This window comes from Periplaneta americana, chromosome 9 (assembly GCF_040183065.1).
Source record: "Periplaneta americana isolate PAMFEO1 chromosome 9, P.americana_PAMFEO1_priV1, whole genome shotgun sequence".
NCBI lineage: Eukaryota > Metazoa > Arthropoda > Insecta > Blattodea > Blattidae > Periplaneta > Periplaneta americana.
The window spans coordinates 96,565,778-96,580,495 of record NC_091125.1 but is presented as its reverse complement, the minus strand read 5'-3'; the positions used below and the strand labels follow the sequence as shown (position 1 = coordinate 96,580,495).

The 14,718-nt window shown below is 36.9% G+C and overlaps 1 protein-coding gene across 11 annotated transcripts in view; it reads right to left on the bottom strand.

The window, feature by feature from the left end:
• The window catches only part of LOC138706305 (atypical protein kinase C-like), a 789,643-nt gene that overhangs the window by 100,046 nt on the left and 674,879 nt on the right, over positions 1 to 14,718 (bottom strand). For 8 of the 11 annotated variants that reach the window (XM_069835425.1, XM_069835429.1, XM_069835431.1 and 5 more), the window contains 2 exons: positions 3,896 to 4,011; positions 3,446 to 3,561 (listed from right to left, as the gene is read on the bottom strand). In XM_069835425.1, the coding sequence (XP_069691526.1) occupies positions 3,446 to 3,561; positions 3,896 to 4,011 (232 nt within the window). The remainder of the gene's footprint in view (positions 1 to 3,445; positions 3,562 to 3,895; positions 4,012 to 14,718) is intronic. The other 3 variants (XM_069835427.1, XM_069835422.1, XM_069835423.1) reach the window with 2 other exon arrangements.

Sequence of the window (14,718 nt, the reverse complement as noted above, 5' to 3'; positions counted from 1 at the left end):
CTTTTAAAGAACCTGGAGGTTCATTGCCGCCCTCACATAAGCCCGCCATTGGTCCCTATCCTGAGCAAGATCAATCCAGTCTCTATCATCATATCCCACCTCCCTCAAATCCATTTTAATATTATCTTCCCATCTACGTCTCGGCCTCCCCAAAGGTCTTTTTCCCTCCGGCCTCTCAACTAACACTCTATATGCATTTCTGGATTCGCCCATACGTGCTACATGCCCTGCCCATCTCAAACGTCTGGATTCAATGTTCCTAATTATGTCAGGTGAAGAATGAAATGCGTGCAGTTCTGTGTTGTGTAACTTTCTCCATTCTCCTGTAACTTCATCCCTCTTAGCCCCAAATATTTTTCTAAGCACCTTATTCTCAAACACTCTTAACCTATGTTCCTCTCTTACCGTGAGAGCCCAAGTTTCACAACCATAAAGAACAACCGGTAATATAACTGTTTTATAAATTCTAACTTCCAGATTTTTCGACAGCAGACTGGATGATAAAAGCTTCTCAACCGAATAATAACAGGTATTTCCCATATGTATTCTGTGTTTAATATCCTCCCGAGTATCATTTATATTGTTACTGTTGCTCCCGGGTATTTTAATTTTTCAACCTCTTCGAAGGATAAATCTCCAATTTTTATATTTCCATTTCGTACAATATTCTCGTCACGAGACATAATCATATACTTTGTCTTTTCGGTATTTACTTCCAAACCTATCTCCTTACTTGCTTCCCTAATCGTTTGTGGATATTCTCCTAATATATTCACGTCATCCGCATAGACAAGCAGCTGACGTAACCCGTTCAATTCCAAACCCTCTCTGTCATTATTATTATTATTATTATTATTATTATTATTATTATTATTATTATTATTATTATTATTATTATTATTATTATTATTATTATTATTATTCCGAAGCCAACTACATATTCTGTTAGATTACGTTGTGAACATGAACACAGCCTCTATAGAGTAATTTTGTTTCCCCCGACAATTTCATTTCACTATTGCTCTACTATCGTCATACCGTGTAACAGATCTTGAGCTATTTATGCAGTTTAAAGGCATGGTTAAATAAAGAACGTACGGCCACCACATTTCTCCACACATTGTTCCTGTCTTATCTCGGTGAATGTCAACTGACAGTAGGCCTATACAGTTTTCAACGTGTATCCTCCATCCCCGTGGGAATCTCGTTTCTGCTGAAGACGCGGCACTGCAGTGCGAGCGAGGAGTACAATTTCCCGGCTCCGAGCGCATAATGGAAGGAATTTCTCTCCAATTATCCAGCTTGCAAAACTCGGGCTTGATTAATCTTGTGCATCGCATCCTTCTTCAAGCACTTCCAAGTACTGACGTCATGCCGTCGCGAGTAGTGGGTTCGCAGCGTCGGGAACGTGACCCCACGTGGAACTACTTTACGCAACATAAAAATTAATTTCTGTTATTATTATTATTATTATTATTATTATTATTATTATTATTATTATTATTATTATTATTATTATATAGAGTGTTAGTTGGGAGACCGCAGGAAAAAATACCTTTGGGGAGGCCGAGACGTAGATGGGATGATAATATTAAAATGGATTTGAGGGAAAGGGATACGATGATAGAGACTGGATTAATCTTGCTCAGGATAGGGACCGATGGCGGGCTTATGGGAGGGCTGCAATGAATCTGCAGGTTCCTTAAGAGCCGTAAGTTAGTAAGCAATTCTGTTGAGTGATAGCAATAAAATTTATTACGTTTGAAAACCAAAATAAAGAATTCACGGAATATTATTTTTAACCCTTTATGCTGCGGTACAATGTTCGTAAATTTTCTCTTAAAAATACTTTGAATTATAGATACAAACTGACCTGATAACGGTTCTGATTAAAAGATGGTATCACAATGAAACAAGTACAACTGGCATTCAATATGTCATCATCATTTTAACGCCGAGAAGTATATTAATTGTACTTAAAATTACACAGTAGCAATCATTTTATTCTAAACCTGATCACCTATATCGATAAACCAAGTACCTACTTGGAACGCTAAAATAAATCACACAGATATATCCTTTCTCTCTTCTTACCATTAAGTGTTGGCCCGCTCACTTTAAGAAAGTGAATATTTCATAAAATGCAGACTGACATGAAGGCTTAGAAATACCTTAGCCTGAACACAGACATAAAAACAAAAGCAAACCATACAAATCTGTAAAAATATCAATAAAGCATCAATATGTCAGCAAGGTCTCTCCCTTGTTTTCGTCGCGTGATGTAACACGCTGAAATGCATTCACACAATGCATGCATCAAAATCACTACAAGCCACTACAGCTCACATGACATGGCCTCGCTGTTTCGTGAGGCAGAGGTGCTCCCCAGGCCCTCGAGGACGTGACATACCCCATCGTACAGTGCACACAAAACCCAGTAACTTTCAAGTCAAGTCTCTAGAAGTTCTGGCAGCATTTTCCCAGAAAAATGTGTTAAATACTGTTTTGTCAAAGTTTTCAAGCATATTCTTATATGAACAAATACGAAGAAGACGTAATTTACAATATTAATAGCTTCTAGGCCTATATTCAATTTAGTGCGATCTTTCTGCTTTCTCAAATTCGTCACAGGCGCTACAGAAATGTCAGAATACAGTGGTATTAGTCAGAGTTCAGGTCTTTCCCATTTGTAGAAGAGTTTCAGAATCGTAATCAAGGTAAAAATTTTTAATTCTAATGATAGTTCACAAAAGTGCGCCACGAATCACTTCAAACAGTTTAATATAATAAATATCAAGACAAAATAATTTATACCATATTGATACATTCAGTCTTACTCTCAAAATTCCACTATCCGTCAAATGTTACTGAAAAGACTTCAAGCATCGGAGCTCTGTTAAACTTTCACCGATAACTTTACACAAAATTAACCAAACTTAGCATATATTTAGCTGGATTTTGTGAAGTAAGGACAGCATTTAAGCAACAATATTTTACGTACGTTATCATTTCAACTGTGAAGTCAAGAATGTGACAAATGATGTTTCCTCCATTTAATCGCTGGCGACTGTATGTCTCTTAACTAGTACCTTTATGATTTTACATATTTGTGCACTGTTTCTATACAAACTTTATTCAGTTTATTTAACCATGAATTTTCTTCTAACACCTAGTCTCCCACCTCAAGTTTATAGTGACTATGGAATGCACAAATGTCAACTCGTCTGGATAATAAAAGGCTTCCAAGATTCCATCCTCTCCCTTCTCAACAGAGTTGGCGAAAGAGAGGGTATCACGGAACGTGGGCCAATTCAATTAAAGTCACGAACCAAAGGTGGGAGAGCTGCTTGGCACGGGTCTGCCACAAGCCTCGAGCGCCCTGGAGCTGCGTTCAAGCCATTCTCTGCTACTTCCGAAAGAAGGAAGAAAAAAGGTAGAAACTCACGTGTCATCAGGCGTGAGGTGGACTGGTTCGTCGGTGAACTCCGGTGGGAAGTTGGCGAGGTCTCGATCCGACTCGAGACGAGGCTTGTACGGGGGAGCCACTTGCTTCTGCTCAAGCTGCGGACCAACAAGATGCAAGGCTAGACTACGGGGGCGCAACGCAACAACAAAAACAAAAAAGAAGGAAACAAACGCACGCAATGCAATCAATCGTACGCTATGCTCTAGCAAGCTGCCTGCTCTGCCTACCTACGTCGCTCCTAGCATTCGCCGCACATCAGAGATGTCCCGCCTACATCTCTCAGAGATGGTCAAGCATGCCCACTTCGCCCGTCCGGCGACGGACATCTCTCGTGTGCGGCCCAGATACAAACAAACCAAACAGAATGAAATGGAAGGTAACCAACCAAACGAGAGGACATCGCCGGTTCTGTACGGCTACGAGACTTACGTATCGTCCGGGGTCAGCTGGACCGGCTCCAGTGTGAACTGGGGGTCAAAATTATCCAGGTCCAGTTCAGACTCCAAGGGAGGGCGGAAAGGGGGGAGGATTTGTTTCTGGTTGAGCTGCAAGAGAGAGACACACACAGACAGAATTGGTGCGGCTTCCAGAAAAAATGAGAACACTCATGCCACATGCAGGATGCTCCAGAGTGCAGGTTCCTTCAACTCGTCAAGACACAGTGCTTGGTTACCAAAAAAAAAAAAAAAAAATAAAAAAATAAATAAATAAATAAAAAGAGGACCAGAGGTTCCGAAATGTTCATAGCCACAGACTGACGGGCGATATACGCTCTCTGACTATAAAAAAATATATACAAAATGCTTCCAATTTTTTTTTAAATGAACAATCTGATCAAGGTGTGCTCTTAAAATATATTATTCAATTCCCTCTTTTATATGATAAACAAGAAACACAACAAATTAGAGCCAAACACTATGACTTGACTTCTCTCAACAATGAAAAAATCCGTACTAGTCATAACTGTAATGAGAAACCATTATTTAATTCTCTCTAGAAATAATTATTCCATATTCTCTAGAGAGAAAACATTTTCGAAATGCTTACATTGCTAAACAAGTGTAAATAGTTTTGATCTATATGTAGTCTTTGAAGACATTCAGAAACGAAACATAAATAGCTTAAGTTTCTACCATGAGGACGTGGTGCAAAACAGTAAGAAATAATTTCCTCTCCAAATAAAATAAAGAGGGCACACAAATTCACAGATACACATAATGCAAAAACTAAAATAATTGTTCAAACAAATGAACTGAAATTTCATTGGTGAAAAATTATATTTGCTCCAAGTAACATCGTTGCAAAAATAAGGGTTAACTGTGCTATGAAGAAAAAGCTACTGCAGTGTTGTCAACATTTCTAAAGACATCTGGGTATAACAACCTCTAACAACATTACTATGTTTTTAGCAAATCACCTTAATATGCAGTACAGGAACATGTTCAACAGTGCATATTGGGTTGTTAATTTACGTAATAAGGTGCAAATGGTGGAGGCTTAGGAAAGGACAAAATAATACAGAAATGTGTATTATTACAATTATTTACTCCTCTGAAAGTTTTCATTAATAATTTCTGCTTAAATATAGTTTTAATTAAATTAAAGAGGTATAAAATGTTTCCATTCTATTATTTCTAATGCACGGTTTTGTTGAGATGCAATATTCTGTTACATTTTTGTCTATATTTTAAGAGGACTTAATTCTTGACACATTTATAGAAGCAAGTTTCTTCAACACAGCTCTGAAAGCTCGGATTTCTAAATAATTCCTTTGATTTTCTGTTCATTAAACAAACATTATAATCAAATTATTCGTACTAAAATTGAAATTAGTAACTTGGTCGGTTGGTAACGATTCAAAATATGTTCGATCAAGACTTTATTGAAATTCTCTTCGTCTGGTAATATGAAAAATTTCGTTTATGAGATGTGGATCCTGGATGAATGAAGTGATTGTTCTTATGACAGAATAGGTAAGGACGATGACAGGCAAAGTTCAGTTCTGACATGTGAAAAAAATAACAGGTAAATTCTGCCATGAAACCCTCACATTCAGGAACAGAGTCATTTTATGAGTTTTTACGCTTATGCAGTCATGTTCAGAAACAAGACTTTTTAAGTATTCCACCCTGTTCTCGAAATTAACTTAATGTTTCTAAGGTTACAGAACTACATTCGGTAGATTCCGACAGCAGGGAAAATAGGTACGACTTGAAGAGTCACCTACTCTGATGTGCCTGATTCTTGCCTATTCCAAACAACTGGGCGCCACTATTGATCTTCTTAGTCCTTATTAGTTCGGATCTTCTTACTTTATACTCTAAGGATAAAATCCAACCGTTTTCACACCATTATTACATATGCTAGTTGATGATGATTTTTAGTTGTCAGGTTCACTTTTCTTTTGTCAACTTTGTTTCGAATTTCGTTACTGACAAATATTAAAACTGGCAGTTACTTCCTTATTCTTATGTTGAGTGCATCATTTGCCTTTTAAGAAACTGTCAACTCTCATGGAAGGAAATTTACTAGAGAGCATTATTTGAAATTTGAACGTAATTAATGATATAATAAATAATATATCAATAATAAATAAATAAACGGTATACATTTTAAAGCGATATCAGGTTTTCGGATTTCGTACTAACTATTTTAAATCAAACAAAATATTTTTTTTTAGGTTAGGTCTCATGAATCATGAAGTGTTTAGTGAAACCAACGAACTTCAAGGTGTCAGACAAAATATATTTTAATGTTAGATCAATCAATAATAAACAAATACAAATTATTGTTGTTGTTATTATTATTAGCCTATTATTATTATTATTATTATTATTATTATTATTATTATTATTATTGTTGTTGTTTCAGTACATAACACTGTGATTTAACCTGTTTTGGTGATATCTGGTAACAGTTGGCAACATTGAAAAGACGGCCATATTAGTTTTTCAGGAACTGATCTTACGTAAACGCCACTATAGTAACGGCTAACTAGTTAACTGAACAAATACCTGACTGACGGGATCAAATCAAACAGTCGAAGAAAGCCTTTATAACATATTGCAAGTGTACGCAAAAGATAAATGTGTAATAATTTATTCGATAAAACTAATTGATACCGAGTGAAATAGCTGAGTGGTAAGAACAATGGACTTATATTCGGGAGATCCCGGGTTCAAATGCCGTGGCTGGCCATTATGATCGGGATTTCAAGTGGATTTCTCGATCATAATATAACTAGAATTCAGGATTGATTCCCATTTGCGGCACAAAAGATACAGAAACGTTTAGCAAGATCTCAATCCTTGGTGATTGTACATGATGAACTGGCTGCTAGATGGCATAGGGTAATCGTATTGGCCAATAGATGTCAGCAGTCTAATGAATTAACAATATGCAGCTCAAAACAGACAGTAGAAACTCATGAAATGACCTCGAAGTTAAAGCGACTATAAAATAGTAAAACGCAAGATAAAAAAAGTAATATTGTTGGTACAGGTGTTAAGTTCCAGGACACAGTGAAACACACTACAGTCTACTCCTGAAATTTTTTTTTATGACGTGGGACCCCCGATTAAAATTTAATTCCGAGAAAAAGCTGTATCTCAACCGGGAATCTAGGATCTAATAACAAGCAAGATAACCATTACAACCCAGATGATAAATACAAACAAGTAATAACTTCGTTTGTACTGATAATGGAGAATCGGAATAAAGAATGTTGTCATTGATGACGCGCCTGTGTTCACAATATGATGAAAAGATTCCAACATGCAATTGCTGGATATTCTCCAACGGTGAATCTTATTTTTACTACCAGAATGGAGTATGGCTACATTCGCAATAAAAATTAGACATAAGCATAACGTATTCGTAACATTAGATGCCATAGTACCTTCCATAATGGTATCTGTAAACATGCTAGTAAAAACAGATATTGAAAAATGAAGGAAAAAAATTTATAAAATAGCTATACCGTGCTTCAAAATTATAGGAACACTTCCATATTTTACTGTCACGTTATAACACAACATGAGAACTCCTTGTTACGCAATATATCTCAAACTTATAGCCAAATTCTTGCCACACTCTAACATATCTCTATTTCTTGATGCAATCGCGGCAATGATCTGATGTCATACTTCTTCAAGGTCTTGTAGTAGAAGTGGCACGTAAACAGGATCCTTCACATACCTCCAAAGAAAGAAATCACAAGGTGTCAAGTCTGGTAACGTGGGAGGCCAAGGGCAATAGGCCAGATCAGCGGCGGTAGCATGTTCAATCTAACGATATGGTAGATCGTAAATTCGGACATGTGTACGAAACAACCTCTATACCATTGTTACCTAATTTTGTTTTCGCCTGTTGCAGAACGCAAAACAATTTATGGTATAGAGTTGCCATTTTTCAACAATGTCTCCTTTTGAAACAGAAATAATACGTTTCCTGAAACTTGTAATTTGAAACTTTAAGAGTTTGACTATCAAATAACATGCACCATGTTAATTTCAGATTAATATTAACTGCAATTTATTTTTCTACTAAATACTGGTACATACCTGTACTCCAATATTTTTCAAAGATATTATCATGGTCAGCCAGATTTTGAGGTGTTCCGAATCCATTTCTTGGTTTGAAATGCCCCTAATATGTCATTAACAAAGCATGTGTAATTTTTGTTTATGTTTCTCATCTCAAGGATCATAAAATCTACTCTGCTCATAACCTCAAAAACAGGCTTCAAAATAACAAAGAGTTCCATGACATTGTTGTTGAAACTTTCTCACCTCAAATCTAATAAAATCTACTCCGGTTAACTACAAAACCAGGCTTCAATTTTTACTAATATACTGTCAACTGAACAATTTTTAGTGTTTAATGGAATTGTTGTGAAGCTTTCTCAACCCACATAGGCCCTACTACAATACCTAGTTATCCGCGTATGTTTCGACATAATACACAAAAATCATTATTATAAATGAATAAAATATACTTTTTTATATTCAGATTTAACCCACGTGTGATTTTCTTTTAGTATAACGTGTTTACAATTTTTCTTTTGTCATAGGGCAATGCCGTTTTTGAAACTAAGTTATTTTTTCGTCAAGCGGTGCCGTCTTGTAGATTTCGACCGTTGGGTATAGCGATTTCTGATTTGCTGTTCATGTTCCTCGTAAATATGCAATTATTCAAAGCTTGGAGTTTGCAGTCTTATAGATTAACGTTTAATTATATGTTTCTGTCTGTGTATATTTTTTTATCACAGAATGGTTTCTACGCTTATTCTGTCATCGAGAATGGTTTACTTCATTAACACAATAACATTTTATTGATTAAAGTTCTCGTTAACACTTTGTTAAAAACATAAAATTTACTCTGTCACACGTTAAAAGTGTTAAAATTGTTAAAAAGGTATTTACCTTCGACAGACGGCCCGTTTCGACGCTATTTGTCGTCGTCTTCAGTGTCTCTTGAACCACTCAAGAGACACTGAAGACGACGACAAAAAGCGTCGAAACGGGCCGTCTGTCGAAGGTAAATACCTTTTTAACAATTTTAACACTTTTAACGTGTGACAGAGTAAATTGTATGTGTTAATAACATTTTATATTAACTGTTTACGACTAATTTTAATTATGAATGCAGCCTATACAAGGATCTACACATGCACTGAAAGAAATATGTTTCACACATTGCCAAGTACAGTACTAGCTATACTCTTGGCTATGTCAAAAGTATACAAGGAGTTCAGTAGGGCCTTAACTTTATGAGAAGAGTCACTACAAAGTGGGCTGTGAGAAATATTTTGCTAATAATTTCTGGATTACAGTTAGTGCTGAAAACCTAGCGTCCGACATGTAACACTCAAGCAAGACACACAAAAACTCTGATAAAGCATTCCTGCTGTAACAAAGGACTGAAAGCACGCACAGCGGAATTTACGTCGGTGGAGCGAAGGTGCTTATCGTACCCTAGTAATTGCAGCTGTACGACGCACTATGCGAGTTCTTTCAAAGGACACTTATGACTCGAGGAGGATGCTAGTCATCGACTTCAGAGCGGCTCTGCTCTACTAATGAGTTTAACAAACAGGCGCTCATCACGGACCTAACAAAGATGGGGCATGGCAGAATCTCTTGAAATGCAGTGTCTTATACGAACCAAAACTAAGGGAACAATAGAAAATTCATGTTTTCTATATGATAAATCCTGGTCACATATACAGAGTGATTCAAAAGTCCGGCGACACAGACAAACTCCATTATTAGTGCAGATAACGGAAAATGTGAAGAGGGGAAAGTTGTTCGAAATACGTATTTTTCAATGTGCTTGAATTTTCAACGTAGAATACAACGTTAAGGCTATACACTAATACGACACACCCGCCAATCTCAATGTTGCCAAATTACTGGCTTTTCCGCTTGTTCCAGCGGATTTTATATTATTTAACGGAGAAATAACTGACATGAAGAGTTAGCGATTAGTTAACTTCTCACAGTGCAAAGAAATATTTCTTTACATTGACAGCATAATAATTCAGAGGAATTTCATTCTTGCCTTGCGGCTTTCCCTGAACATGTATTGGCAATACTGCTAATTACACTGAACAACAAGAATTTTGCTCCGACTTAAAACAATGTGTCCCTTATGGTTTGATGTGCGCTGAATCCGAAAATGCATCTCTTTTCTTCTTATCACGTAAGACAGTAGTGTCAGTGTTGTAAGCTCCAATACCGGTTGTGGAGCTAGATCGGAGCTTGAACTTGCTTATGTCTGTGGAAACACCGGAGCATGCAACCAGTCTAGTGGAGCGCTCCGCTCCGTTTAGTCCCTGTCTGACATCGCTGACGTAAGGTTTCTAAGATAATATGCTATGATTTCACTTTTCGATAAGCGCTCTCCCAGGAAACATCTGGCGCGGGTTGGGGTATAAACCAAAAAGCTAAAGTATTTTATGAGTTTATGACTCATTTCCGGTTTCTTATGGTTGTTGACATGTTCTTTTGTACTTTTAATAAATAAACAGATATTGGTCCCTTCTAATAAGTAAATTTCATAACAGTTCAAAGTGAGGTCTATGCAATGAACAAACAAGGATGTGGTTTTCAGTATTAAAAAAAAAGTTTACCGGTTTGAGTGAAGGCAAATTAAAAAAGGACATTTTCATCGGTCCACGAATTCACAAAGTTATGGATCACTCTTTGTTTGAGAAAAAAACTTTCCGTTACAGAAAGAATGGCATGGCGCGCTTTCAAAGACGTTTTCTCATTTTTTTTTTTTTTTTTTTTTTTTTTTTTTTTTTTTTTGAAATTCTAGGGCAGAGAACTACATAGAACTTGCTGTGAAAACCATGTTAAGTGCACATACGTAACAAAATGGAGTGTAATATGTCTCTCAAAATACACTTTTTACATTCTCATTTGGATTTCTTTCCTCTTGGAACGGTAAGCGACGAGCATGAGGAAAGATTTCATCAAGAAATATCTGAAATGGAAAGGCGATATAAAGGAAGATCATCATCCAGCATGCTTGCAGACTATTGTTGGTGCCTTGTAAAATACAGTCCCGTGTCTAGTTATAAACAGAAGTCACCCAGAAAATTATTTTAAATGTAAGTTCAAATTCAGAGATTTTCTCATTATACGCATGAAATAATTTTTGTTGTTGTTGTATTTTAAAGTATGTAACATCATTTTTGTATCCAGTACACATTTTTCAAGTGCTATGAGGAATTTTGAATCTCTAGTATGTTGTAATTTTATCAGTAGCAGTGAAAAATTAGAAACAAATAACTTTTGTCATAAAAAATGCAATTCATTTTGCCCCGAAAATGGTCCGTGATGCGGCAATTTGTATTTTAAATTCAGATTTAGGGCATAAATATTAGTAATAGTCACCGATTTTTATTTCGGAGCAAGACAAAAAGTAAAAATTTGTTGTTCAGTGTTATCGTCATCGTTTTGTAATTTACCCTGTAGGCTACACTATAGTGCAGCGATGCAGAACTACGCTCCAATTGTAGCATTATGTCACAAGTCGGACTACGTCATTCACCTCTTCCCTCAAGGCCACGCGTCATCCACATGACAAAGTACAGACGATTTGTATTCACAGTCTAAAGGTGGAATTCGAAGCAATATCGCTCGTAAAGTACGAGTACTAGTTTAAAGAGAAATGGGGAAAATGAATACTTCTGTATTCAAAATAATCACAAAGCACGTTGTCTCATTTGTGAACAGTTTATTGTTATAATTATTATGGTCGGAAATACTTTCGTCATTTTTTCCGTGAGCACGAGTTTGTTGTAATCCGCCACATAGTTGTAGACGAGTCACGGAGAAGTCATTCAAAGGTGGTGGACTGTGAAAGGGGAACCAATGCTTTCCCCATGCTTCCACCCCTATCTCTGTGAATTCTGAATCCCTGCTATAGTGATTGCGATAACGAGAAGGCCCCCTTTAAGGACGAAGAATGTGGCAACAGGGCAGTTTTCGTTCTCATTGAGACTCATATTAGTGTACATCTCAACGGTGCATTCTACGTTGAAAATTCAAGCACATCAGTTTCAAAGCAACATATTTCTGACAAATCCAATACTCCATGTCAGCTCTACGAATTTCTTCCTCACTGTATCGTATGGAAAAACACGCGCGCCAACATTATATTCCCTTACCCAAATTACATAAAGAAAATTATCGCATTATGCTACAATGGCGATAATTTATCTCATGATTGGCAACGCTGATGCCGTGTCCAGATCTAGGGCCGTTCAGCCATAAACATCTGTTGTCGGTCTGTGGAACTACTCCTGTTGTTGCCAAAAAATCTTATATTGCGGACAATCTCTTATATGTGATCAGGGATAATGAATTATCCTGATATGATAATTACATTTTTTTTGCCTACCGGTATTTTGTAAATTAAGAGTTTTCGGAAGTACTTGCAGACTTGATACAGAGAGCAGAATCGCTCTTCCGTCGAATGTTACATTTGGGTAGTTTAAATAACTATCCAGTATAATGAAATCCAACAGAATAGGCGAAGTTTCCAGGTTTCAAGCAATGCAATAGCGAGGATGAAATCTGCAAGTGGTTCTAAGACGATGGAGAAAATAAATTTTCGCAAACTACTACAAGATCCAAAAATATATCAAATTATATTCGAATTGACATGCACATCAGCAAGGATATCGGAGACTGTTAACTCAGTTCTGCACCTTTGGCGAGTTATCATAACACTAAAATCCTTTAGAACCTACGTATCAATTATAGAGTTTTTTACTTCTCTGTTTGGAACATAGAACTTTGCAGCCTTACAGACCTGCCAGGTTCCGCTCGCCAAGGAAGGAACTTGGGCCATATATATGAGGATATTTTTTCTTTAAACTAGGCCTATGTTCGATCAGAGACAGAGTTCTTTTAGGTGTCATAAATCCACAACACGAGTCGCCGGCCTCACTTGCCTTCCTAATGAAGTCATGGTAAGTTCTCACAGCGCCTTCGGCTCGGTTTGAACCCGCCAATTTAGGATACAGCGGCGAGCATACTAACCACGGACCACACATAAGAAGTTGTGTAGCATTACCTCATTAACTGATGAACTACCAATACATTAAATGTACTGCTGAAGGAACAAGCTTCGTTCCAGCGTCTGAGAGCGAAGTCTCCGCTACAGCAAAAATTTGCAAGCCCGTGCCAGCTTTATATTACCAGTGCGATCATAAAACATGAAAGTGTCTCATGAAACCCTCCATGAATCAAGGGAGAAACTTTTTTTAACTCCCAGCTTTCTTCTACTCTAATTAAATCTTTTACGAGCCCAACTTCCCTGCCTCACGAGCCATGATTCTTTAAAAACCCCATTACCGCTACCTTTGTTTTCTGTCATGAATAAAGCAGCAACTCATTTCAAACAATCATCTACGCAGCACCGCTACTACACTCCACTTGCTGATGCAACGTACATTCACCACTCGCTGAAAAATAAGCTGCCTCGTTGTATGGAAAGGAATAGTCAATTCATCACTCACTCTAGACATGAAATGTTTAATAGTTGCGCGTTACACCCTTCGGGATCACATCAGGAACTTAAAAAATCGTAAATATGTTAAATACACTCAATCTGCTTGGTAAACTGATCAATATAAAAATAGGCTAACTCGTTTTATAAACAACTCGGCATGTACGAAACAAGAACAACGATATCACACACATAAGGGATAATCAAGAAGGCGATAAAACTGTCTGATGTGGAATGATAATGGAAAATGATTTTTTTTTTCAACTAGAAACAGTACGGTGAAAATTTATATATGGTGGAATAAATATTCATAGCAATTGTTTGTTTTAAGTCCGTCAAAGGACACGATGCGTGACTTTCTTTATCAGCTGACGTACCAAGCCGGCGACACAATTTTGCTAGCACTTTACATTGTGAATCTTAGTTAGTTAGTCCGTTGTCCGTTGTCTGAGAGAAATGTGTATTTTAACGTGGTTAAGTACGTAGTGCAGCAACTCATTTTCTTCGGAATATGTATTATATGTTTTTCTTGTGTTAAATTTTACTGTACCTGGTTAACATGTTTCGGCCTGCTATTGGCCTTCTTCAGAACTGGTTGTTGCTGATCTTGGTGCCTTTTGTTTTGTTTCCTGTAGAGGTGTGTTTATGTAGTGTAATGTGGAGTAAAAGAGTGTGTGTGTTCTGAAATTGAGTTATGTGTTGAGAATTTCATTTAGATGTGTTTTTTGTGTGACTGTATATTTCGTACTGTTCTAAAATGAAATTCTCAACACACAACTCAATTTCAGAACACACACACTCTTTGACTCCACATTACACTACACAAACACACCCCCATAGGAAACAAAACAAAAGGCGCCAAGACCAACAACAAGAAGAAGACCAATAGCAGGCCGAAACATGTTAACCAGGTACAGTAAAATTTAACACGAGAAAGACATATAATACATATTCCGAAGTGATATAGTGTTAAAAGTTGTGTAATCAAGATGTATCATTTTCTTTGTTGAAACTTAAGCATTGTAGTAGAAGTTGTATGAGTTGTGTTCACGCAAGTTTCCACAATGTTTTTCAGAAGCTGATAGTTGTACACCATCGAAACTGCGTTGTTAAATTATTTAATAACTGGCGAGAAACAGGTTCCATTCTCGATAAGAAGAAACGCCGTTCGAAGCGTTCTCGAAGAGAATAAACACTTGAGGTACGCGTGTGAGGATGGAGTCCGAGAA